A 27,469-nucleotide genomic window follows, 5' to 3' on the forward strand; every position below is an offset into this window, starting at 1 on the left:
TAATGAGCATTCCAATCCCAGACTGTAAAGTGTAGGAGCCCAGAGCTAGTAGTATGGAACCATTAGAAAAAGTCACAAAATAGTAATTTAATTGAATTTACTAGGTCACTGCATTAGAACTCTAGTACCAAAACACTATGCTAAGAAGAATAAAACCAGACACAGTTATGTGATCAGTATCTTTTGCTTGAGAGAGAAAAAGTCTACTTCACCTTTATTAGGACTAAACTTTAAGGCCTTAATTCACTATACATTATTCACATTGTTACATTTTAATACAGTAGAGAGGTAATCAGCTCATTAGCTCTGAAATGCATTTAACAATATACTTTTCTATGGACTTTATATAAAAATAACTGAGCTGTTACATCCTTTAATTACCAGTTAAGAAGTAACAAATCTAAGACACTGTAACTGCTGCTTTTTCAAGAAAAACAAGAGCACTTCAAGCTTTGCCACCTTAGACTGCTCTTTTGTGAACAATGCCCAGTAACAATTCTCCCTTATACCAATCAGTCTGTCAATATGCTTCTGGAATCACATTCAGCTACTAAAGGATTTCCTTTTTGCGGACAGCAGCTCATGTCCAATTTGGCACTGGTTTTCCTTTTTTAAGTTCACAGGGGGAAGATACTTCCTTTGTCCCGCCACAGAAGGCTATCCAGACAAATACTGTGGCTGGATTTAGAACGAGAGATTCCATAACTTTATCGCCATTGTTAAGGATTATAGCCATGGAAGTTGAGAAACTATTATATTCAAAATTCATCCTTTAGGAGAGAGATGCCAAAAATGCAGCTTGGCAGCCAAATATGACTCTGTGAATCCTAAAGTGCAGCTGTGGTCTTCCCTCTGCCACTTACTGCAGGGTGGGGGCAAAGCTGATCAACCACAGGTTTTTATTGCTGGTGAACTAAAAAACAAAAAGACTTCTCATAATCAAACAGGAACAGTGCACGCACAGGCAAATACTATGGTTGTGTTAATTTAATTTTGCTTTTAAAATTTATACAAAAGTGTAGCTCTAACTCCTGGCAAGTTGCCAAAGCTGGTGGCATAAAGTTTGGGAACCTTTGATTTAGGGCATTATGCCAACTGATCACCGGGAAGAATCAAGACAGAATCTACCCATTGAGCATTGGGAAGGTACATTTTGGGAGGGTATTTGTTTTTCTCTGAAGCATCAGGTACTGATCACTGCTGGAAGCAAGATACTGGAGTGGCTGGACCATTGGTCCAAATAATTATGGCAACTTTTATGTTCATATGTTTTCTTGTTTTCATGGCTTATTTAATATTTGTAACAGCCTGAAACATTAGAAAATAAACAATGTTAAAATGCACAGTATTTAGAAAGCGGGTCTTGGCTTCTATATTTGCTCTTGCAAATACAATTCATCTTTACTTTTTAATTAGTTTTCCTCAAAGTCTCCCCAACAGTCCTTCCGAGTTTCTTGTTGGGATCTATGATCCACCTCAAGTTTTCAGACAACATACAAACTTGGAAGTTAACAATTAAAAAATGAACAACTATGTGGCCTGATGGACCAGTAGTAAGTACAGATAACGCCATGACACAAAATAAAAACAAACGGCCTCTGGAATCCGCCCTTTTTGGATAGGACTGAAGCTTCTGTCAAGTTAGACTCATTTTATGTGTATCGCAAAAAACAGCATTAGCTCAGCACAATGATTATAGCAGCCACACAGCAGACTCTGGACATCTTTTGCTTGTCTAGCACATCATCAGTTTTTGGTCCTATGTCAGCCTCTAGTTTTCATAGCCCATGAGATACTCCACATTTCTTTATATAAGCATCAGGTCCCCTTACATTGGATGAGACAGATTTAATTCACAATAGAAGATTGCAATGTCATATGTTGAAAACATGGTCAGTGGCTAACAGTTAGGAACCCCTAATTGTTCATGTGACAAATATTCCACTGAAAAATAGAGCAACATTAGAAAACAATGGTACAGTATTGTCAATCTCAGTTCTGTCAGTGCTGCAGCTGGTATTCATATGCTTTAGTTCAATCTGATAGACACGTCTTCACAGTTTCTAGGCATCAGTTTAGCAAGAAATCTGGTTCCCGATATCCAAAGAGTTTAAAGTCTCCTTCAAAGCGGGCATATAGGCGTCTTATATCTCTCTTGCTAATTCCTGAGAAATAACGCTCTACCTTTGTTTTGTTGTATACCGTTATTCCTGGTGGAATTGTGGGATATGATACCAGATGGTCTATTCCTGCTTCTTTCAAGATATATGGAGCATCATCCTCCAGGGTTTCATGGTGTCCAATCACACTATAAGTTATTTCACATGGGGCACAAAGTTCCACGTATGTTACCCAATGAATTATGTGATCACCAAACTGAACATCTAGCCATCGGTGGTTAGGGTCCCCCAAATAGCGCACAAAGTCCTCAAACTGCAGCCCCCTGGTCTCTGTGCGATTCTTCCTGTATTTCCGAATAATGCCAGGAGCAATTTCATGCCTGTACCAAGGTTCAAATCGAGGATTGTGGACAAACTTATCCTTAAATGCAGAAATAAGTCTTTCAAATGGATCTCTTACAATAAAAAACTTGAAGTATAAATTCAGTCTAAAGGAAAACAGAAATGGAAGGGATTAAACAGATAGAAAAAGTGAACTATGTATCGAAGAGCTACAAAACTGAGATAAAATACAACCTCTGAAATACCAAGAATATGACTTGTAAGAAGTAACCCACTTTTCATCTATCTCTGAATACCACTACCAATAACACTTGAAATAAAATGTTTTACTCGTTTTAATACAAAACAGGATGTACAAATGGTCACCTACTAAGCAGGGTTACTCATAGGAGACAAAATAGCTAGGGCATGTGGTGAAGTATCTAGGAGAAATCTTATCCAGGATTACTCTTAGAGATACGCATTTCCAGGGACCTGATTCAAAAGCCATTAAAAGCAATGGGAATCATTCCACTGACTTCGGACCTGAGCTCAAATGAGCTTTGGGCTTTAGACTTGGCCTCAAAGGAGATGCCACCTTTCGTTATGGAACTATCCCCTCTCGAAACCAATTCTTCAAGGTGGCTTATAAAAACCCTTAGTCTTATACCCAACAAAAAACTACATTTTCATAACCATCCACGTATAAGTCTCCTAAGTGACCACAATCATTTTGTTCCTATCCTCCCTCTTTCTCAACCTTGGGGCCCGATTGATTTCAGTAGCATTACTTATGAAGCAAGGCACTTGTTGATGTGAATAGGGGTGGCACAATCTGGCCCTTAGATTGTAAGTTTTTCTGAGAAAGGAATCTTTGTCTATCTTTTATTTAAAACACCCATAACACGTATGCTGTTATATAAGTAACAAATGAACCAGAGAAAACCTAAGCACATCTAAGCACAGCCTGGGTTTGATTCTCCACTCCATTTCACCAGTAACGTTGGTTTTACTCCTCTGAAGTGAACATGGGATGGTAACACCAACATCAACAGAATCAGCAGAGTTACACCAGTGGTAACACCAGCGTAACAGAAACGGAGATCTCCTTGGTTCAATCTGTATTTTAATGTGTGATCCTCCAGTTTTCCTCTCTTGTTCAGAAACCTAACTAACTATCTCCCTGGGAAATCACCTCTTACCGTTTTTGAATTTCAGAGTCACTGAAGGAGGATAAGCGTGGAAGTCCGTTCTTCTCATGGTCATGTACTATGTTCTCTGGGATCTCTTCTATGGAAGAAAATGCTCCTAGATAAAGAAGATAGACAGAAAAGGTTACCTTTAAAAGAGGTGGGGAAGGGTGTCTCATAGTGGTGTTTTTATTTGGTTTCTCTCTCTTCTGTGGCATTAGTAGCTATGGTTACTAGGTACAAAAGCTGCTAAATAAGGGAAGATTCAGACTGCAACACTAACGGCTGTTCAACACTCAAAAGAATACAGATTTGGAGATTTGTAACATGACAACTCCTGTCTAAACCAAAGTAGTGTTCAAGTCTCTCAATAATGCATGTTAAACAAGCCTTATCTGTCAACCCTTCCCGCCCTTCCCACAACTTTCCTCCCACATAACCCAGTTGGAAAGACTCTGAAGCTTAGCTTTGTGGGAGGGATTGGCTTTTTTTGGTTTAGTTTTCAGCAAACAGGAAACACTGTAAAGTGTCTACCTGAACCATGTTAACTTAAAACACTTCACTGTCAGGCTCCTGGCAAACTTTCTTTGCTTGGGTCCTTTTTTAATTAAACGTAACACTATGCTGAAAACTACAAAACTTCAGATCCTTCCATGGTGCATAAGAGAATAAAATACATAACACATTCAGAATGGCAAGCATCCGGGTGTTAGTTTATCAGTCGCTCTGTAGGCACGTGAAGTGCAGGAGAGAGTAACAGTTAGTTTAAGACCCCAATCCTGCAGTGACATGCCAATATAGAGCACCATGGAACTCAGTGGAATTCCATGTGGGCGGGAGTACAAGTGCAGTGTCATCAAACTAGCAAGTCTCCATGAAAGCCACCATGCCCATCTATACACAAGTGCTCTCACCACTAGAGTCGCACTGGTGCCAGGAAACATGTTTCAGAAAAAAGCCTAGTGTTGATAAGGCTGCAGTGACTAATTCACACAGCTTGGAATCTTAATGTCCTCAGTCTTGCCTGTTTTATAATTAATGCTTTTTGTCCTCCCTTTTTCCTGCGTGAATTTAATGCTGACAAATGCCAGACTTGACAGCCTAGGACACTGAAGTCCTCTATTCATTCAGAGCGAAGTTACAGCATAAGCAATGGCAGCGTCGATTACTCCATACTGCCATAGGAGTGTACATCAACTCTGATCTGCAAAGATCACCTCTAGGGCACCCACTCTATTATTAGGCCGGTCTGCTGAGGCTGCTCAATAAGGATGTGATTAGTGCCAACTGGGGTGGTAGTGCTTGTTAGCAGGCACCTGCCTGCTGGGAACTGGAACAAGACCACCAAATGCATCTTACATAGGCCACCGATAATCAAATGGTAATAACTTTCTGTCACTATCAAGCTGGGCTGGATTTGAACCAGTAAGGTGGAGGTAAGATGCTCTCTATAGCTAACGATCAATCCTGTTGTTCATACTCAGTAAAGCTTTGCAATAAGCACATCTGGATCTGAATCCTTCCTGCGCTATCAGATATTGCTTAAGGCCCAGACAAAGCTCCACCATCTACGTCTATCCTGAGCCACTCTTTGCATGGCCTGTAAGTCCCATATGTTTTCCCTCTCTTAGTACTGTTCAGTGGAGGCAATCTTTCCACCAGCCCCTTTTACGTGTTCCTCTAGCTGCCCAGTGGCAGATGCTCTGGCTTCATTCTTAACTCATGTCCCAGACATTTTCATCATCTTTTCTGGACAACTCTAGAGATAAAGAGTAATTGAAGTTTCTGATGAATCTGAGATTCATTATAATTCATTTAATTCAATATCTAGTATTTTCATGAGGCATTTGCTTCCAAAATCATTTAGTCATCTGTCTCTACCTTTGGTGGATTTCCAGCTTTCACATCCATATGTTAAGGTAGAAATAACACTTGTGTTCAAGCGTTGTAGTTTGGTCTTTAAGTGGTAGGTTCCTGTATGACCAAATCTTGTTTAAGATGGTGAATGCAGCTGCTGTCTTGCAAATTCATAACATTATGTAGGGGGTTCGACTAGATGACCTTCTGAGGTCCCTTCCAACTCTAATATTCTATGATATTCTATGATTATTTATTTTCGGACATCCCCACAGGCTTACACAGTACTGCCAAGATATGTGAATGGACTCATCTTTTGTATCCCTTTGTCTTCTACTATAATGCTTGAGTTGGGAGTTACTGGGGTTATCATTAGATTTGTTTCTTCATAATTAGTTACTAACCCTGTGTTTTTTGCAATGCTGGACTTTTGGTCTTTACTTACGTGTTGGTTGAGCAGTCACTCAGAAGACCTATGTTGTCAACGCTATCTAGATTTAATATTGTACTTTTGTCGAGCCATGTGATGCCTGTGTTCTATGCATCTACATTTTTTTCCAGAATGAACTTGGTGGCAATACCAAACAGGAGAGATGAGAGAATGCATCCTTGTTTGACATCAGTGATTACATTAAACCAGTCATCCAACTTTGCATTTACTTTAACTGTGCAAGCTGCACCTTGAGATATAGCCTTGATGAGGTTAATTATTTTTGTTCACATACCATAGCACTTCAAAGATTATATAGACAGAGAGAGAGAGAGAGAGAGAACATGCACTTATCAGAATGTTATTTTAACATAAATCACAACATTGTTCCTTTTCTCTTGTTTTAAGTCATTCTGCAATTTATTTTCACTGACCAGGCTACAATTCTACATCCTTAAGTGTATGATTGATTCTTCATAACTCATGCCATGGCCAATTAATAATGTATATACAAAATCCCAATGTTACAGAGCTGCAGCAGCTGCCAAACTGAAAACTGAGAATTGCTGTCAAAACAGAAATTCCAGCTTCATGCCACAGAAATCTTACAGTACTGCTGAAAAATGCAACTTTTTTTTATGGCTAGACACTTGAAATAACAATTGTTCCTTTTGTTGCTGGGTTCAAGTCACAGGATTTAAATTACCCTGGTTCAGGGGATTGTGATCCTTTACGATTCACTTGTTTAAAAATTCTATTCACATGGTGCCCGGCCTGCAGTGAGAATATATCCACCAAATAAATCCTCAATGGCTCAGATAAATTACTTCTGAGGTAAGCTACAGTGATATTTATTCTAGCAGAAAGAAGGTAATTTTTAATTTTTCAAAAAGGAGACATTTAAAAAGGACTAAAAGGAACTGCAAGGAATGAATGAGTGGAATTAAGTATCTGTTTGTAAAAAAGAATGTTAAGAAATTAGTTTTAATGCTTCCCTCATTCTAGTGATTCTGCCCTTTCCCCCTCAAACAAAAACCTTACGCGCATTAGCGCAAGTAGGTACCATTTAAAACAATCAAGACTTTTTTCCATTGAGTGTTGCCCACTTTCGGAGTCTGACAGAACAGGATCTTGTGCTTGTCACAAACAAATATTCGGTCCAAGACAAACTTGGAAACGGTCGTATGAGAGAGATTCCTCAACGCTGCATCTCTGCACACATTCCTGAGAAGCTCAATCCTTTTCACATGGACCAGGGGTTGGTGCATCAGTTCTTCAGAAAAAGCTTTTCCAGTCGGCTTATTAAAACAAAACAAAAACAAGCAAAAGTTTAACTTCTAGATCAAATTTTAGAGAGTAAGGGACCAAGCAGTCAAATTCAGTATCCTAGTAAAGTATATATGATGTTCCCCCCTCTTCTGTATAAAAAATATTGCAAAATTTACATCATCCCAGTTGGTTTCTTTTGGCTTCCTCAGTGTTGCTACTACAGAGGCTGGTGATTTTCAATCATTATCTAGGAGGGTAAGAACCTTTCTACACAGCAATTTTTATCCAGTTTGGTCTAGTCTGTATAGAAAGGAACAAACCATGCTTTTTACCAGAACTTAAAATCCCTTATCTAAGTGCAGTGGCAAGTAGGACATTGTCAGGTGGTGGGAAGGCAGAGCTAAACCATTAGTTTCAGCAGAAATTAAGTTTTCATTTGAAACATAAAAGATTTTTAGCCCTTATGGATGGGAAGATAACCTTCCGGATGCAAACTGATGCTGTGCTGACTTCCTGTATCTGCACACACAGACAGCCCCAATGCATCCGTTTCTCCAAGCTGCAGCAAAGTAAGGTTGACCAAATTCTGCTCAGTTTCACGAAAGCTCTTCAGAACCCCCAACGGGCAGCAATGAAGCAAACATTAATGTCCTTTCACTCTGCAGCTGCTTGGGAAAGTTTTGCACAGCAGCAGAAGCAGGCCGTAGCACTATTCTGGGTGGGGAGGAGGAACTACTTAATCAAATAGCAACTCATCAATCAGGAAGACAAGCAGAGATCATAGATTTCAGAGTAGCAGCAGTAATATTTTAAGAACACATCAGGGTAAACAGCTCAAGCTCTGTTTTATGGAAATGGTCATATCTACAATTATTTCATTCAGTGTTAGTTGTTGGCTTTCCAGAAAGCATACAGAGCATTCTGATTCTGCTAAAGTGAGACAGTGGAATGCTTAAGGAAATTCCCCCCCAAAAGACCCACAGATTAACAGTTTAAAGTAAAGCAGCTTGGGTTTATGAGGCTGAAAGCTGCTACAGCCTTACAGATCTTGCAGGGTAATGAAGCTTATGGCCTTTCTGCATTAGCCTCAGAACAAGGGTTACTAGGTATAGAGAGTTAAGGTCAAGCATGTGACAGGCAAGCTAAACGTAAGTGATTTGATCCTCTGAAGAAGGGCATCTACAACAAGCACCTTAAATCTTTCAGAGTGGATGGCGCCTTGGTGAACAACCTACTGCTTACAGGGAAGGGGCCAGAGAAACATAAGGCTTGAAGCACATTCTGGCCTCTTCTTCAATGCTTCTTATGTTCTCCTTTTGCACTTCTGTTCTGCTACCCAACCTCCAGTTTGGGTGATGCAACCTCCTCATTGTGCTAGCACTCTCCATGACCCACTTCCCCACTGCACCTCCAAGCTCTCCTTACCCCATCCATCTCCACTGGGCCTCTTAAGATCCACAGGAAGTGAGCACCTTAGGAGGTCTACAGAAGGGAGTACTGGGGTTAGCAGGGACTTGGCAGAGGCAGAAGGAAGAGCATCAACAGCAGAAGGTGGCAACATTCACCCTTCCCTTTGAATAGATGAATTAGGATCCTTCCATTTTAATTGCCTCCCACTTTCTGGTCTCAAGCAACCAAAAAAAAAAAAAAGGAGGGAGCTCTTTCTTTATAAATAGCTTGCCTGATTAACCTCAATTTTGTGTGGGAAAAAATCTGTATTTTCTACTAACAAGCTTCCCTAGTGACTGGTTTACACTGTGAGGCTTGATTCTTTAAGGAAAAGGGCTAGAAACTTTCATTTAAAAATAGGAATAGGGGGTTAAAAGAAAACAAATGAAAGAAAAAGTGTCCTTACATCGCCAGCAGTTATTTTAAGTGAGCCTAAGCCAATGAGCTACCTTGATACTGCTATCTAAAATAACTTTTTAAGTTACTGTTTGATCAAGTAATATGTGGTCCTGTGCAATAGATCTCAACTAGATGAGTCCAGCGAACTACATTTTATATAGGGTGGTTGGACACTGAGGAAAACCACACATTTTCACTCAAATTTTCCTCTCGTTTTTTCTCCCTTTTCATATTGTCTCTTGGTGCAAAATAGTAAAAAGTTGGAAAGCTCTGTCGACTCTGCTGAACACCTCCATCTCTAGGCTATCAGGCACCATTAACTTCATATGCAGGAGAAAAATTTACCTTTGCCCCAGGCCTGACTACCAGCTTTTGGATTTTAGAAGAGGGATCGGCCAAAATCTGATTTATAAGGAAAATTCATTTACAACCTTAACTATGATGTGGCTACCGACAGCCCTTAATCCCCCATGTTATTGGTTCCAGCTGCATTCTATCCATACTATCCTTATAGATTTCTTAGTGTCACTGCTGACCTCAGCACAAATGTTAGAAACATATTGTGAAAGAAGAGACCCTCCTCATCTTATTTTCTTGAATAAGTCCATTATTCACTTTGAGCTCACTGCTACACAGGTAAAATTCAGAAGGATTTGATTAAGGGAGCTTGGAAACCCAAGCACTGTCATCCATGTTAGCATTCAAAGTGTCAAAAGCTTCAAGCAAAGTGACTGTGCACATACGTAAGGAGGCTAATTAAAAGCCTTTTTGTTTTCCACCCCAATTCTCCATGGGAAAACAGGATCTTGCTTTCTGCTGCTACTCCTCTCCAATCTCTCTTGGCCATAATAAAATCTGAAAAACCTAGCAGATTGCTTGTCTGACTGTAAACATCCCCTTTGCGTGTATTCTGGATTAACAGCACTGCTCAGCACTTCAAGCTGTCATAAAGTCATGGGGGAGATAGTATTGGACCCAGACACTTCATTATTCTTTCCCAGATATGCAAGGCAGATTTTATACACTTACAATATTGCCAGCCTTACATCAAAGTACTATCCAAAACCCAGGGCTTTCTTGGTTTGAGCATTCTGGTAACGACTTCAATTTCAACCTCTACATGCAAAAAATCGGCCATAAAATGACTTGAGACAGTGGGAAAAAGATGCTTCCCTCAGAACATCACCAGAACAGCCTCCCTCATCAATTCTTTATTCCATGACATGGGGTTACTGGCATGTCTCTGTAAATTAGAGAGTAGCAGACTTGTTTTGCCTAATTTCCAATCACTCAAAATTGCATGCTAGAAAGTTCATGTAATGAAGTCCATTGGGTTCATGTTCTGCTTAGGTGAAACCTTGAGATGTGGAGCAGAGAGTACACAATACAAGCAGAAGGGGAGTGCGGGGGAAAAGTGGAATGGAGCAGGCAGAGCAAAAGACAAAAACAGAGAGACTGCACAGAGGACTAAAGAAACCAAAAGTGGAAGGGCGAGCGGTGGGGAGAGACAGTCTAATTACAAAATTAAATACAGTGGGCCAAATTTTGCTGTCAAGAACTGTGCAACCCAACTGACTGCAATAGAAGCTGCCCAGAATTTAGGGTGGTACATCTCTGTCACAGATAGGGCAACCACTTTTGCTAGCTTTGTGAGCAGCACGGATGCTATTCTCTCCTGAAAACACAGCACACATTTCCCTTTAGACAGAAAGGCAGTTTTTCAGTTGACTCACTATTAGAAAATAAGGGACTTACACTATTTGGGGGAAGAGGTTTATAGCCACAAACCAGTTTTGTGATCCTTGCGATGGGGTGTCTATCCCACAAGAGGCCCGAATACATAGAATAGGCCAATTAACCTTACAGGCTGCATCTGGAGGAAAGCCAGGCACTGATAAGGCTAATGGCTGATGATGCCCAACTGGGTGAGGAGCTGGATAGGCTTATAAAAAGAGGAAGCTGGTGGTAAGAGGGGGCTGTTTAGAGAGAAGCACTGCAGTCACTGTCTAGAGGGGTAGGAAAGAGCCTACAGAAACAGGGTCAGAGCTTGAGCAGAGCATGGTTGCTGGGCACAGGGTCCCTGGGCTGGAACCTGGAGTAGTGGTTGGGCCTGGGTTGCCCTACTGGCTACTGGGAAAGTGACACAGACTTGGCAGTGAATCAGAAGACTGCCTGAAACAGCTTGTCCAGTGGGATTTTGATACTGCGGAAGGGGAGAACTAAATAGTGACTGGCCGGAGGGCTGAGACATGAAGAGAGAGCATCCTGACTCCAGAGAGAGACCATAGGCCAAGTCACAAAGAGGGAGTAACTTGAGTGGAGAGAGAGAAAGAGAGAGAAATCAGGGGCAAGCAACCAAAGAAGGGTATGTCAGACCAGTTCAAAGCTAATCCCCAGGTGCAGCCACAAGGAGGCGCCCCAGCAGTGAGCGAACCCCATGATAACTCCAAAAAGAACTGTATGAAGTTCACCTAACTTTATTCAAAATAAAAGGGCCAGGTACATATTTCTTGTCCAGCAATTCCTGATGCCCTAAAACAAGAGCTTTCTTTCATTAACTCCGTATTTTCACACATTTTTCAGCAAACTTAACAATTATCTTAAAAGCAGGCACCTGAATTTCTTCAGGCAAACATTTCTCCTCTGGCACTTGTATCTTTTCAACTTTTGTCATAGCCGTCAGCATTAATGGCTCTTGCTTGACACCATATACTAGATAAGAATGAGAGAGAAGAGAATTATAGAAAAATGGACAATTATTTCTGCATTACAGCCAACTACTGGTATCAATTCTTGAATCAACACACACATTTTAGGGCTTGCTTTAAAATGGGAGGTTATTGAAACAAACATGGCACAATATGGCTCACTAATATTTTAGAGGATGTCCTCTTCTGGGATTTTGGTTGCTAAGGGCCAAATTCACCCTTAGTATAATTTCAGTAGAATTACACCAGGGATTAATATTGCCCTATGTCTTTATTAGGCTTTTATTAACATTGCATAAGGAAGAGCAGAGAAACACATGAATTCATAAATCCAACGCTGTAAAAAAGATTCATCTAGTCATTTCACATATTGTTCGAGACACTAATGTATGATATTTAAATTATATTCAGTGGACAAATGAGCATAGCTATATGGGTTTGACAGCAGGAGATTTTTACTTTCAGTAAACTCAGCTAAGTGTAGCCAAAAAGAAAATTAATCCATCAGTGTTTGCGCATCTTAGTATGCAGGTTTGTCGTGTTGTAAATGTGACCGTTCAGGGCAACCGCGCCTGTATTCCTCTTTGTGGTTCATAAAAGCACCCACTCCAAACTCCCATCTCCTCAGCCGTCACCTCTCTTGGGCCGACATACACTTATCTCTCTCTCCTGACCCCGGTTTTTCCAGGCTGCACAATTCCCTGCCTACACCATGATATTCCCAGCAAGCTAGACTGTTCAAAAGGCCAGTATCTGCACTTTGCTTTCTCTCCAAAGGCTAGAACCCATGTATTATCTGTAGTTATAAGTTAACACCACAACTCTTTTTAAGCAAGCACATATTATTTTTAGGTGAAAGCATTACAAAGAAAAATATTAAAAACAATAAAAAAAAACACACACTAAAAATCTTATCAGAGGTCACCCTAATTTCAACAAGGGATCTGGTAGGTGTCAATCCTTCAGAACTCAGAACTGTTTTTTCCCCATAGCAACAAGTTCATGACAGTCTCAGATTCAGACTCAGAACCACCATGAATATTTCAGTCTTTCCTTTATACAGCTTGAGACTTTGATCTTGGCCTTATGTAAAAGGTGATCAGCTCACAATGGCCCACTCCTCAGGGTGTGCCTTCAAAAAGCTTTTGCATAACAAAGGGTGATGAATTTGCATTTACCTTCCCCTAGACCCTGTGCACTCACCTTCTCCTAGACCCTGTGCACTCAGAGGAATATTTGGTCCAGGGCAGAAGGAAAAAAATGCCATACTCATAAAATATGGAAAACAAATAATTGATTCAAAGAACAATTGCTAAACAAAATAAATTAAAATAAACAAGCCCCTTGTCAACTGAGTAAAATATTTTTGAGGATAATCCTCACTATGAGTATTAATTGTAAGGGGTTGGGTCATACTAGTTTCCCCCCAGTTTAGCACTCTATATTTTTTTTCTTCTGTGAAGACAATCACTTGTCTCCATTTGTCCTAGTACAAAGATAGGCACCCTCCAGCACTTGGTGCTCCATTCACGTGCCTGTAGTGCAAAGTGAAATTTACAAGATCTTTTCACTTTAACTTTACAGTTTGCACAGGGAGCAAAGCAGCAATCTGAAATTGAAGTAAAGAGGAAGTAATCAGATTTTGCCATTTCCCTTCATGGCAGCAGCAAAATGAAATTTAGGGAAACCCTTCAATTTCCTGTCAATTCAACTCTGTTCGTACATAGAACAAAGTAGCACAGTAGGGAGAGAGAAGGGGAAGTGAGCAGGAAGATAAATGGGAAAAAAAGGAAGACTGTTCCCTTGTGTTCCTCATCTGTTGGCTATCTTCACCTTGTCTCTTATCTTATACTGCAGTAACCTCTGCTCCAAAGAGCTTACAGCAGAGGTGGCCAAACTACGGCCCACAGGACCCTCCTGCCTGGCACTTGAGCTCCTGGCCTAGGAGGCTAGCCCCTGGCCCCTTCCTCCTATCCCCCCCCCCAGTCCTGGTGGGGGGGGACCGTCAGGGAGGGGGTGAGAAGCAGGAGGGTTGGATAGGGGGCGGGGCCGGGCCACGCCTGGCTGTTTGGGGAGGCACAGCCTCCCCAAACCGGCCCTCCATACAATTTTGGAAACCGGATGCAGCCCTCAGGCCAAAAAGTTTTCCCGTCCCTGGCTTACAGCCTTTTTGTTCTATTTTTGTAGTGCTATCGTGTCCTGGTCCATGACTGGAGCTCCTAGACACGACCCACAGTACAAATGATAAATAAATAACAGTTGCAAAGATATTGTGGGACACATACCCACACCCACACATGCAAACCCTTCCCTCAAAAATAATATTCTATTGTAACTTTCAAACAAACAAAGATTCCCAACCCTCTGCCCTACGGCTGAAGACAGTGTTTCTCAAACTGGGGTTGCCGCTTGTGTAGGGAAAGCCCCTGGCAGGCCAGGACGGTTTGTTTACCTGCCCCGTCTGCAGGTCTGGTCGATCGCAGCTCCCACTGGCCGCAGTTTGCTGCTCCGGGCCAATGGGAGCTGCTGGAAGCGGCATGGGCCGAGGGACTTACTGGCTGCCGCTTCCAGCAGTGGTGACCCCAGTTTGAAAAATACTGGCTTAGGATGTCTCCTACAAAAATAATTCATCAAGACAGTATATGGCACTTCATTACGTTACTCTCACATTTTTATAGATGTATAAAAATACTTGAAAGAGCAAGTCACCTGCAAATTAAGGACAATTATGAATCTCAGTGAGAATTTATTATTGCTGAAACTAGAACAGAAGTGTCTCAACTTGCAAGCTAAGCCATCTTACCTGTCAAGCAGGTTCATCCTTCTTCAAATTAGTTCTGGAGTCGTAATAGGAAAATTAAGTAGTGGTAGTGAAAAAAAGTGATGTAACTTAAGCAGACTGAGGTGGAGGAGGATAAACCAATGCTTGCTAAAAGCTTGTATATCACAACAGGAGGAGATTAAACAAAATGAAAACTACCACTTCTATAAAGACAAGGGGAAGGAAGTCAGTTATTTATTTCTGAGGATACACGCAGATAAGATAGAAAAATCAAACAGAAGGCAAAGCAAATCATGTCTCACTGGAGACCAGAGTAGACCCCAAAGAATCAGTTCAGCTCTAAGGCACCAATCCTGCAATGAGCTCCTGTAGGCAGACTTCTGAGCCAAACTGCACCGCTGAAGCAGTCTGCTCAAGCACAGGCCATTGCAGGACCCGGGCCCAAGTTCCAAACACATTAAAAATAAGCCAGAGAGTTGCCTACTGAATCACAGAAGCAAATAAAGACCTACAAAGCTATCCATCGAAAGCAACTCGGACAAAACATACACCTTATGAAAACTGGTTGAGTTAACTCAAATAAATAGTATTTTCTACCTTTAAATTGTCTAGCAAGGGTTGACAGCTTGTCACTTAGGAGGGTCAGAATATTTTTTATAAGTAATCAGTAATTAGATAGTTTTTCTATCACTATTAAATATTTCCTGACCAAAACAGGCCAGGGCCAAAATTACTCTCCCTCTTTCCCCCGCCATCATTTTGGTAAGTCATACACAAAACTAATGTTCATGATCCGTTTCCAGAAATCTTTAGCTAACAAACACTGTTCTTACAGCTGTCTGCATTCTACACAATATCACTGGATGGCAGTTACTTAGCACAATAAATAAGGCTCTGATTCTGCACAGTTATGTACGTATTCTATGTGAATACTCCCAATAAAATCAATAAGGCTATTCGCAGTGTGTAAAGTTAACTATGTGCTTCAGGCTTTGCAGGATTGGAGCCTAAGGAATTGCATTGTCTTCTGTTCCAATAGCAATTCTTTAAGTGTCTTACAAAGATACAAGAATAGAGTATCTTCTAACATCACACACACACACTCAAAAACACTATCTGCATGTCATGTCAGTGCTTTCATCATACACTCCCTGCAGGTCTGCTTGTTAACAGCAACACATCAGTATACAGAGAATGAGGCATGCTGTGTGTAGTGTCATCAAGTACCTTTAAACTCCTTATCAGTCTAATACCATCTGGGCTACTTAGGCTAAGCAAAAGCCTATAAGCTATTTGTCAATCAAACAGCAGAGGATAAAACTGAAAGTAAGGAGCAAGGCAGGAGAGGTTAGGGTACGTGCACTGCTAATCAAACTTTACACCATGTCTCTTGAATGCTGTAAGATGGCAAATATTTAAAATGGTGCAGAAAATAAAGACTATATAGTTACTATTTAGTTACTGTGAAATTTCCCTTCTCTCTAATAAGGAACAAAACAATTCAGGGGATTGTTCTTCATTGCTTCAAACACACACCATTTGTTTACTGACTAAGATGTTGAAATTGAATGGGTTCAAGAACCTGTTTATTAAAAGGCAGACTCTCAAAATGTAATCCCCTCTGTTCCTAAATGTAGGAATCTGGTAGCAATGTTATTTTTCAGGTTTTTATAAACAAGAATGTAAACTGTAGAAGCATTAGAATTGTCACTTGCTAGCAATGTATAAATGCATTGCTCCAATCTCTAATCCTCTAAAATAAACAAAGAGATAATAATGTGTTGGGATCTGCATTGGGCACAATGATTACACTGCCACTTTTGGACAGAACATTGTTCAATATTCTGTATTATATCAAATTTAATTAAAGGTGAACTTACCATCTGGGTCTTTAAAAGTCAGTGTGATGAACTTGCTAGCAACCATGAACATGAATATCACCCAAAAGCATGCAGCTAACAGCAGCCACTGATGGTGCATGTTGTCAGACGTGAGCCATATAAAACTTTTGTCTTTTCCTGCTTAAAAAATAAAAATAAAAAAATTACCACATACGAAATATATTTGTTTCTATTTTATAAAACCAGTACTTTGTATAGCAGACATTAAAATATACATATTATATTTCTGCCTGAAGTCAAATACACCTAGCGGATTAAACTTTATAACAATATAGCCTTTAATATACACCTCTACCCCGATATAATGCTGTCCTTGGGAGCCAAAAAATCTTATTGTGTTATAGGTGAAACCGCATTATATCGAACTCACTTTGATCTGCCGAAGCGTGCAGCTCCGCCTCCCCGGAGTGCTGCTTTACCGCGTTATATCTGAATTTGTGTTATATTGGGTCGCGTTATATCGGGGTACAGGTGTACTTAATATTTCTACAGTTATGATATAATTTTATTACTAGTGTCATAGTAGCTGCTAGAGGCTCTAGCCTGGCCAAGGCTGCCATCATGCTAGGGTCCTGTATGAAAGGGTAGTAAAAGAATATCCCTTCCCCAAAGACATTACTATTTTGGGCCCCCATCCTGCAATCGGATCCACATGGCAAGCCCTTTTTCTCTTACAGAGTCCTTCAAAGTCAACAGGGCTCCAGGAAGGTGCAAAGTTTCACCTGGAGAGATTGTGGGATCAAGTTCTTGGTTTAAAGGCAAAGTACAACAGGCGGTGAACCAAACAGGGATGGGAGAGAGGATGGAGTAACAGTAGTAGGCTACCAATGCATGCAGTTTGCAGATCTGCTGGGGTAGGAAGGTTGCATGTTGGTTTTGTTTAGTTTTGATCAGCAGCTGACATCTTAGCAAAAAAATTCTCTGAAAGGTAGAATACAATGCTTTTAAAAATAAAAACAAAAAATGATTTAGGATCCCATACATTAACTGAATACACATTTTCAAAATGTATGCTTTTGTAGAGTGGGATTTTCAAATGGACTCAGCACTGGCCTAACTCTGGTTGGTAAAACTCCCATTGACTTCCATGGGAGCAGCTAGGCCAATGCTGAGTGCTTTTGCAAATCCCACCCATAAAGGTTAAGTCTATACAACTTTTTAAAATTCTAGTTCAATCTCCATTTACCTGCCAAGACCTGAGACGCCTCAAGTGTTGATGTTTCATTGCAAGAAAGAAGCAGAAGCTGTATTTCTAACCCTGCTTTCAATATCAGTACTGCCTCAACTGATGCTGGATAAACACAAGACACCCAAGGGCCTGAACTCAGGTATTTGCACTTCACCTCTAAGAGAACTCTTCTCCATGAAGATAAATGACAATGAAACTTTGATAGCTCTTAACAAAACGAGGCTCTAACATACAAATGTCAAAACGATGTGGTGAGGCTTAGCTAAATTATTAGCTCCCCCACCCCTTCAATCACCGGGGAAACCAAGACCCGACCAAATTCCATCAGAAGGTAATCACATGTAACTTCCATTCACTGGAATGGGAATTTCAAATTCTTATCCTTGGGATTTTGTACCCTGTTAAGCGAGTTGCCAAAGATGTCGTGGCGAGTGACAGAGTTGAAGATAGACTAGTTATCCTGATTCCCTGGTCTTTGCTTAGATCGTAAGACCAAATTATTTATATACTTTAAACAGAATTAAAAAAAAAGCATGTCCTATTGAACAGTTCATTTATCAAGTATACAGTAGAAACAAAGCATCTTTAAAGTATTTTTTCTGGGATTCCATTTGCAAGATTGATAATCAATTACCAATCGATGCCCCTCTCAACCCCTACTTTTCTCATTCCCGCAAAGCTTAAATGACAAAAGTAAATGTATTTCATATTATTCAGCTGTGTCCCTTTCCTTCCACCTGCTGACCTGCACCATCCCTAACATCCCCAGTGTTGACTGCTTTTCTAGCCAATGTTTGCCTGATTGGTTCAAGCAAGGCCCATCCAAGAAGGCTTTGGTCCTGTCAGTCATAGTGACAACGACATTGAGTGCCATTCTTTGGAACACGTGCAAGTAGAAGAATATACATTTGGGAATTCTGGAACATAAGTAGGTGAAATGGATGTGGGGAAAAGGAAGAAATATTGTATTTCCAATTACAAATAAAAATCCAACAATCTTTTAACTTTTGGAACCGGTGTTCAGAGCTGCTTTTGGAGGATGCATAAGGAAATCTAATCTACCATTAGAAAGATTAATGTGCATTTAGCACGATGAATTTGATATATTAAAAAGACAGTTTCTCTGTTGTTTTAAATATTCACTAGGAACAGACACATTCATAACCATAGTGGATATTGAAACATTAATACTATTTTTTGCAGTAATGAAAGAGATCAAATTAAAAACTATCCTACACAACATAAAGTTCTCTTTAAAAAAAATTGGGCAATGTCATTTTTGTTGGTTAGCTGAGTTAGGGCCCAACCTTGCAGTATGATGATCTGTGTGTGGACACCAGGATCTGCTTGTGTGGAATTTAGGGTATGTGGATTCCAGAGCCCTGGCACAAACTGCTCAATGACAATCTTACAGAAGTTTTCAGTTCTCAAATGTATCATTTTTAGTTTGGCTGTTGAAAGAGAGAGTTTCCTTTATTATCATACTTTAAGAGTTTTCTTCTTAAAAACCATGCTCAGTCACATTCAAGTCAACTATCCTTTGGATTTTTATAGACTCTGTAGAAGATTCATCTCTGCTACCCTCACAGGAGAACAAATATCTTGTATCCCATTTCTAGGTCAATTTCCATCTTCTAAGCACAAAATTTCTGAATCAGGCTTTACTCCATTATCGAAAACTGGAGGCCAGAAAGGGCAAGTACTATGATCGGAATTTGAGAGCAAGTTCCCACTGATTTCTTTCCAGACTCAAATCAGCAATAGTTCAAAAATAGGTTTCATCCTAGCACAACATTGTTACAGCCCTTTCCCTAAGATTCGTGCTAGAGTCTCAAGTCTCAGAGGTGACCTTTTCCAGTTTATCACAACACCCATGACATCATCATCTTCTAGCAATTGAGTCAAAACTTTTACTCTTGTTTACAGACATCCTAGCACTTCCACCAGCACTTGAAAAGTTTATTAGACTCTTACTGATCAGATAGAGATACAAAATATGAGCCAGGAGGCCCTTCACCATGTTTAATGGTACCTCATTCCTTGAGTAGCTCTGCAGAAAATAACAGGATTACTCCGACTAAGGTCTACTGAACACAAATGAGGGAGGTAGAATTCGTCCTTTAATATTCATAATATATCTGCTAGGAAGACAAGTTTTGTTCTTATGATGAATATGTGGGTGATCAGTAAGGATTATTAACCTCTATCCCCAAATGTGATTTATGTATTGAATTTCTAAGATGGTGTGTTAGGCTATCAGAGAGGAGCAGACAGTTTCAGTGTACTCAGATCTGCAGGATAGTAGCAGTTGGTATATACAGGAAACCATAGCCAGATCCTGGTCTAAGGGTGGAAGAATGATTCCACCCCAAGATAGGAAAACACAAAGAACATAAGAACATAAGAACGGCCGTACCGGGTCAGACCAAAGGTCCATCTAGCCCAGTATCTGTCTACCGACAGTGGCCAATGCCAGGTGCCCCAGAGGGAGTGAACCTAACAGGCAATGATCAAGTGATCTCTCTCCTGCCATCCATCTCCATCCTCTGACAAACAGAGGCTAGGGACACCATTCCTTACCCATCCTGGCTAACAGCCATTTATGGACTTAACCACCATGAATTTATCCAGTTCTCTTTTAAACGCTGTTATAGTCCTAGCCTTCACAACCTCCTCAGGTAAGGAGTTCCACAAGTTGACTGTGCACTGCGTGAAGAACTTCCTTTTATTTGTTTTAAACCTGCTGACTATTAATTTCATTTGGTGACCCCTAGTTCTTGTATTATGGGAATAAGTAAATAACTTTTCCTTATCCACTTTCTCCACATCACTCATGATTTTATATACCTCTATCATATCCCCCCTTAGTCTCCTCTTTTCCAAGCTGAAGAGTCCTAGCCTCTTTAATCTTTCCTCATATGGGACCCTTTCCAAACCCCTAATCATTTTAGTTGTCCTTTTCTGAACCTTTTCTAGTGCCAGTATATCTTTTTTGAGGTGAGGAGACCACATCTGTACACAGTATTCGAGATGTGGGCGTACCATGGATTTATATAAGGGCAATAATATATTCTCAGTCTTATTCTCTATCCCCTTTTTAATGATTCCTAACATCCTGTTTGCTTTTTTGACCGCCGCTGCACACTGCGTGGACATCTTCAGAGAACTGTCCACGATGACTCCAAGATCTTTTTCCTGACTTGTTGTAGCTAAATTAGCCCCCATCATATTGTATGTATAGTTGGGGTTATTTTTTCCAATGTGCATTACTTTACATTTATCCACATTATATTTCATTTGCCATTTTGTTGCCCAATCACTTAGTTTTGTGAGATCTTTTTGAAGTTCTTCACAGTCTGCTTTGGTATGAACTATCTTGAGCAGTTTAGTATCATCTGCAAATTTTGCCACCTCACTGTTTACCCCTTTCTCCAGATCATTTATGAATAAATTGAATAGGATTGGTCCTAGGACTGACCCTTGGGGAACACCACTAGTTACCCCTCTCCATTCTGAGAATTTACCATTAATTCCTACCCTTTGTTCCCTGTCTTTTAACCAGTTCTCAATCCATGAAAGGACCTTCCATTTTATCCCATGAGGGCTATCACCTGAGGGGGTGCGCTCAGAGACTAGAAAGGGGACAGAGGTACAGCCAGCCCCATAGCCTTGACTATTATCATTTTCACTTTACACAAGGAGAAGCTGTGGCAGAGAAGTTAAGCGGTTTTTATCTAATCTGTTGGTAGATACATTGTCTACTTTCTGCAGCCATAGATGTATATTGATCATATATCTTTCACACAGGATTCATCATAACTGATATATAAACAGTGGGCCCTGGAGTTTGCTCCCAGCCAGCTAGCCAAGCTGCCTCTATATTAACCAGCTCTTTAACTATCTCAGGAACCAGACTACTCAGGAGTCTAAATAAAGGTAACTGATTTCAATAGTAAACCCTGTTTAGAGATTATGCTAATTCAAAATAATGCCCTTTTAAGAATTTACAAAAAGCAAAACCTTACATTTTCCCTCTCTCTAAATCCTTCTATGCAGATGCTTCTATCATGTTCCAAACCAGGGTACCTGAATATCAAGATATTTCCAATCTCTCCTCTTCATCTTTGTTTTTTATCATTCTGCTAGTTCATTCATATATTTACCTGCTTCCTCTGTCTCCTTAATTTTGTTTGTTTCTGAAGTGCTTCTTTTATTTAGAGGTGTTTTTCCTTTTTAAACTCTTCTGCTTCCTTCTGCATTTAGTTTTAATCCCTTTATTTTTTCTTATCTGTAGTTTTAAGTTTCTTCTGGGTCTTCTCTTTCTGGAGCACATAGGGACTTTTCAGCCTCTTCCTTGTCTCTCGTCTCTCACTTCAATACCACCAATTTGATTGTAGGATGGTGAGATCAGAAAAGCTTCCTCACCATCTCTTTGTTTGCCTTCCGTTCGCTGTGCTCAACTATCTGCCCTAATTTCCACAAAACCCTAAATCCAGGCAGCCTAGTGACAGATGATGTGGAAAAAGCTGAACTACTCAATGCTTTTGTTGCCTCAGTCTTCACAGGCAAGGTCAGCTCCCAGACTGCTGCACTGGGAAGCACAGAATGGGGAGGAGGTGAGCAGCCCTCAGTGGTGAAAGAACAGGTTAAGGACTATTTAGAAAAGCTGGACATGCACAAGTCCATGGGGCTGGGTCTAATGCATCCGAGGGCGCTGAGGGAGTTGGCGGATGTGATTGCAGAACTATTGGCCATTATCTTTGAAAACTCGTGGCGATCGGGGGAGGTCCCAGACGATTGGAAAAAGGCAAATATAGTGCCCATCTTTAAAAAAAGGGAAGAAGAAGAATCCAGGGAAATACAGACCAGGCAGCCTCACCTCAGTCCCTGGAAAAATCATGGAGCAGATCCTCAGGGAATCCATTTTGAAGCACTTGGAGGAGAGGCAGGTGATCAGGAACAGTTAACACTGATTCACCAAGGGCAAGTCATGCCTGACCAACCTGATTGCCCTCTATGATGAGATAACTGGCTCTGTGGATATGGGGAAAGTGGTGAACGTGATATATCTTGAGTTTAGCAAAGCTTTTGATACGGTCTCCCACAGTATTCTTGCCAGCAAGTTAAAAAAGTATGGATTGGATGAATGGACTATAAGGTGGAGAGAAAGCTGGCTAGATTGTCGGGCTCAACGGGGAGTGATCAACAGCTCGATGTCTAGTTGGCAGTTGGTATCAAGCAGAGTGCCTCAGGGGTTGGTCCTGGGGCCAGTTTTGTTCAACATCTTCATTAATGATGATAAGATGGATTGCACCCTCAGCAAGTTCGCAGATGACACTAAGCTGGGGGAAGAGGTTGATATGCTGGAGGGTAGGGATAGGGTCCAGAGTGACCAAGACAAATTGGAGGATTGGGCTAAAAGAAATCTGATGAGGTTCAACAAGGACAAGTGCAGAGTCCTGCATTCAAGATGGAAGAATCCCATACACTGCTACAGGCCGGGGAGCGACTAGCTAAGCGGCAGTTCTGCAGAAAAGGACCTGAGGATTACAGTGGACAAGAAGCTGGATATGTGTCAACAGTGTGCCCTTGTTGCCAAGAAGGCTAACGGCATATTGGGCTGCATTAGTAGGAGCACTGCCAGCAGATCAAGGGAAATGATTATTCCCCTCTATTCAGTACTGGTGAGGCACACCTGGAGTATTGTGTTCAGTTTTGGGCCCCCCACTACAGAAAGGAAGTGGACAAATTGGAGCGAGTCCAGCAGAGGGTAACGAATATGATTAGGGGGCTGGGGCACATGACTTATGAGGAGAGGCTGAGGGAACTGGGCTTGTTTAGTCTGCAGAAGAGAAGAGTGAGGGGGAATCTGATAGCAGACTTCAACTACCTGAACGGTTCCAAAGAGGCTGGAACTAGGCTGTTCTCAGTGGTAGCAGATGACAGAACAAGCAGTAATGGTCTCAAGTTGCAGTGGGGGAGGTCTAGGTTGGATTTTAGGAAAAACTATTTCACAAGAGGGTGGTGAAGCACTGGAATGGGTTACCGAGGGAGGTGGTGGAATCTCCATCCATAGAGGATTTTTAGGCTCTGCCTGACAAAGCCCTGAGCTGGGATGATTTAGTTGGTGTTGGTCCTGCTTTGAGCAGGGGGTTGGACTAGATGACATCCTGAGGTCTCTTCCAACCCTAATCTTCTATTATTCTATATTCATAAACCAATAGGCCACAAAAAGAGGCAGGATGGAGTATGGCATGTGCACCCATTCTCTGGAAAAAAGGCAAGTACTTTTGGGAAGACAGTTACTCTTCACACTGGGTAACTGAACAGCCCAGAGCAAAATACTCCAGTGGAATAAAAACACCACCATAGGCCTCAATTCTACAATTTACTCTGCCTGAATGGAGCCCCATTGACATTCAGAGGGTGCTTCATGGGTGCAGCAATATGCCAAAGCTCAGTATATTAAAGGTTTGAGGCCACAGTGAGCAACTACCATGTGCCTCCTGCACACCATTAAAATGTAAAATACACCATTAAAGTGAAAAGAAGCTCAGATGCTATAGAGATGGAAGTCATGCAGGTATCTAGACAGATATAAACTCTTATGACTACTAGGCAGGAAAGTATTTTATTCCTTTACTTTATTCCATTGTGTCACGCTGTTTGGAGTGGCTCTACTCAGCACTGGTGAGGCCTCATTTGGAGTACTGTGTCCAGTTTTGGGCCCCACACTACAAGAAGGATGTGGATAAATTGGAGAGAGTCCAGCGGAGGGCAACAAAAATGATTAGGGGGCTGGAGCACATGACTTATGAGGAGAGGCTGAGGGAACTGGGATTGTTTAGTCTGCAGAAGAGAAGAATGAGGGGGGATTTGATAGCTGCTTTCAACTACCTGAAAGGGGGTTCCAAAGAGGATGGATCTAGACTGTTCTCAGTGGTAGAAGATGACAGAACAAGGAGTAATGGTCTCAAGTTGCAGAGGGGGAGGTTTAGGTTGGATATTAGGAAAAACTTTTTCACTAGTAGGGTGGTGAAGAACTGGAATGGGTTACCTAGGGAGGTGGTGGAATCTCCTTCCTTAGAGGTTTTTAAGGTCAGGCTTGACAAAGCCCTGGCTGGGATGACTTAGTTGGGTTTGGTCCTGCTTTGAGCAGGGGGTTGGACTAGATGACCTCCTGAGGTCCCTTCCAACCCTGAGATTCTATGATTCTATGACTGTGAGTGCCTACGTCAGGGCAGATTGGCAAAAATAGGACAGACACCCCAAAGTGGTGGTATGTTCTATAATTAGATGTCACAATCCTAGTAACAAAGGTGAACTCCTGAATCACTATAACAGTCTTACCACGGAGTCACAGACAGTCCCCTTGGGCTCTCCAGCCTATCTTGCCACCCAGGCAAGCTGTACTTGGTGTTAAAAGGTCACTTGCACCAAACAGTCACAAAATATTCAGGTTGCTTCCAGTCCCAAGAGACCAGTCACTTACCCCAGATCATTTTGTATCTTAGATCTTACACCAAAGACAACACCTGTAGCCAATCCTGTAATTAATTAAAGGTTTATTAACTAGGAAAAAGAAATAAGAGAGTTACTTATAGGTTAAAGAAAGCCAACCTATAACACAAATGAGTTGCAATCTAAATCCTAAAAGACAGAGTTGTAGCGATATTCTTGTGACCCTGTTTTATCTTTTACATTTAGTCTTCCAGTCTGTGAAATGAGCTCCCTTGCATGTAGCATTTCCAAGGTGTGATAGGGCCATTCACCAATACTCTGGGTCCCAATATTCATTAATGGCTCGTTTAATCTTGATAGGCCTCTGAATGGGCACGAGGGTAGGGGACACAATTTCTGAGCCTGGGTTCACAAGCTCAGAGCAAACATTTTCCTCTTACGTATTTCCTTATATCATGGATACAGGTCCTCTCATCAGGGTGTGGGTTATGGGTCAGTTTGGATGATAATGCTTAGCTTCCTATAGTCTGCACAAAACTTCATGGTTTGTCTTTTTAGGTACTATCACAATAAGAGATGTCCAGAGGCTTTTTGACTCAGTAGATAGCATGCTGGTGATGGGGGTATCTACCTCTTCCTGGATCCGTTTCTGCATTTCCTTTTTAGCATGACATGCCTTTCTAGGAACAGGGAGGGCCCTGAAGTTTCAATAGAATGTACAATCCTGTCAGTTAACCCTGGTCAGTTGGAAAATACAGGTCTGTCGTGGTTCAAAAGGGCCAGCACTTCCTGCTTTTGGGATGCATCCAAACTCTTCCCGAACTCAGTGCTTTCCAGGGGACTTTCTTCCTTGCTCTCTCTGACCAAATCAATCAAAGGAGCATTAAACATTTCTTCATCAGCACAACAAATCATATTCACTGCCATTTCCCTTTCATGGTAAATTTTTAATCTATGTTTGCACAGATCCCCTGCCATACTCTATCATAAGTGACCTCAATTATTCTCTCTATCACCTCCAAAGGTCCTAAGCAACAGCCCTACATTCTGTTTTTCCACCCTGGAATCAGCACTAGCACCAAATCACCAATGCAAACGATCTTTCCTCAGCATGCCTATCGTACCATCCCTTCGGTGTCTCCTGACTTTTTTCAAGGTTCTGTTGCACTAAATCCCTCAGAGCCTGTACATTCTCCTTAAAACAAGCGACAAACTCTCCTACAGGCTGTCCTGTTTCCTCTGTTCTGCACTCCCAAGAGCCTTGAATCAAAGCTAGGGATCCCCTCACTGCCTCCCATACAGCATATCAAAGGGGACAAATCCAGTAGATTCTTGGGGAATATTTCTGTACCTTGGGGAATATTTGCTGTATAGCAAATACGAGAGTAACACATCCCAGTCATTCTCGCACCTGCTGACATACATTTTTAGCATAGCTTTTAAAGTTCCATTAAATCTTCCCACTAAACCATTGATTTCTGTATGATAGGAATCTAACAGCTGCTCCCTCACTCCACATAATTCCCATAACTGTTTAAAGACTACAGACATGAAGTTTGCACCACAGCCTGTCAAGATCTCTCCAGGAAAACCTACTCTGCTAAAAATAGTGAATAAAGCTGTAATCACTGTTTCAGCTTCTGTATTAGATAGTACTGTGGCTTCAGGGTACCTGGTGGTGGAATCCACCACCACGAGTATATGGCCATGTAGTGGGGCGGACTGCCCCACTCCCTGTGAGAGTGGGCTGCGGCCGGCCAGGGCACCTGCGCAGACAGGGAGCCAATCAAAGAAGGGCTTATTGTGAGCCAATCAGGGCCCAGTTAGGAGACAGCCAATCAGGGCCAGGCTCAGACATATATAAAGGCTGCTCAGGAAGGGAGCAGTCAGTCTGTCCCAGGCCTCCGAGAGGGGAAGGTCAGTCTCCAAGGGTGGAGACTAGTACCATGGACAGCGCAGTGCTGGCCAGGGAGGCTAGAGAGCTTGAGCCCATAGCTGCCAGGCTGCAGGCCCTGAAGGGAAGGGCCTAGCGGGTGCAAGGGGCCGTAGGGGAAGCGGGCCAGGGAAACAGACAGAGGAGGGGAGAGAAGGAGGACAGCGAGGCTGATGCCAGAGGGTCCCTGGGCCGGGACCTAGAGTAGAGGGTGGGCCTGGGTCCCCCCCTTCCTCCTTGCAGTACACCCAGCCAATGGCCATAGGGAGCGGCCATTATACTACGCCAGATCCCTGACAAGAGGGATTGGACTCAGAGGGCGGTTGGACATAGTGGCTGGGGCGTAGGACTGCTGATCACTGACCCCCCCCCCCCCGCCGGAAGGGGGTGCAGATGGACTAAGGGGCACTGCCGGAGGGCAGTGGCCTCGAAGAGGACACCGCCGAGCAGGCAGCAATGC

At 41.7% G+C, this 27,469-nt stretch overlaps 1 protein-coding gene across 3 annotated transcripts in view; it reads right to left on the reverse strand.

Annotated features, from left to right (window-relative positions):
- The window catches only part of CHST10 (carbohydrate sulfotransferase 10), a 34,547-nt gene continuing 7,078 nt past the window's right edge, over nucleotides 1-27,469 (reverse strand). Inside the window, exons 2-6 of one of the 3 annotated variants that reach the window (XM_045005916.1) lie at nucleotides 16,406-16,546; nucleotides 11,650-11,747; nucleotides 6,982-7,216; nucleotides 3,644-3,749; nucleotides 1-2,608 (exon numbers count right to left, since the gene is read on the reverse strand). In XM_045005916.1, the coding sequence (XP_044861851.1) occupies nucleotides 2,071-2,608; nucleotides 3,644-3,749; nucleotides 6,982-7,216; nucleotides 11,650-11,747; nucleotides 16,406-16,505 (1,077 nt within the window). In that variant the 5' untranslated portion in view covers nucleotides 16,506-16,546 and the 3' untranslated portion in view covers nucleotides 1-2,070. Of the gene's footprint in view, nucleotides 2,609-3,643; nucleotides 3,750-6,981; nucleotides 7,217-11,649; nucleotides 11,748-14,546; nucleotides 14,745-16,405; nucleotides 16,547-27,469 lie in introns of those variants that run through there. The other 2 variants (XM_045005898.1, XM_045005906.1) reach the window with 2 other exon arrangements.

The sequence above is a fragment of the Mauremys mutica genome, chromosome 1, assembly GCF_020497125.1.
Source record: "Mauremys mutica isolate MM-2020 ecotype Southern chromosome 1, ASM2049712v1, whole genome shotgun sequence".
In the NCBI taxonomy this organism is placed as follows: domain Eukaryota; kingdom Metazoa; phylum Chordata; order Testudines; family Geoemydidae; genus Mauremys; species Mauremys mutica.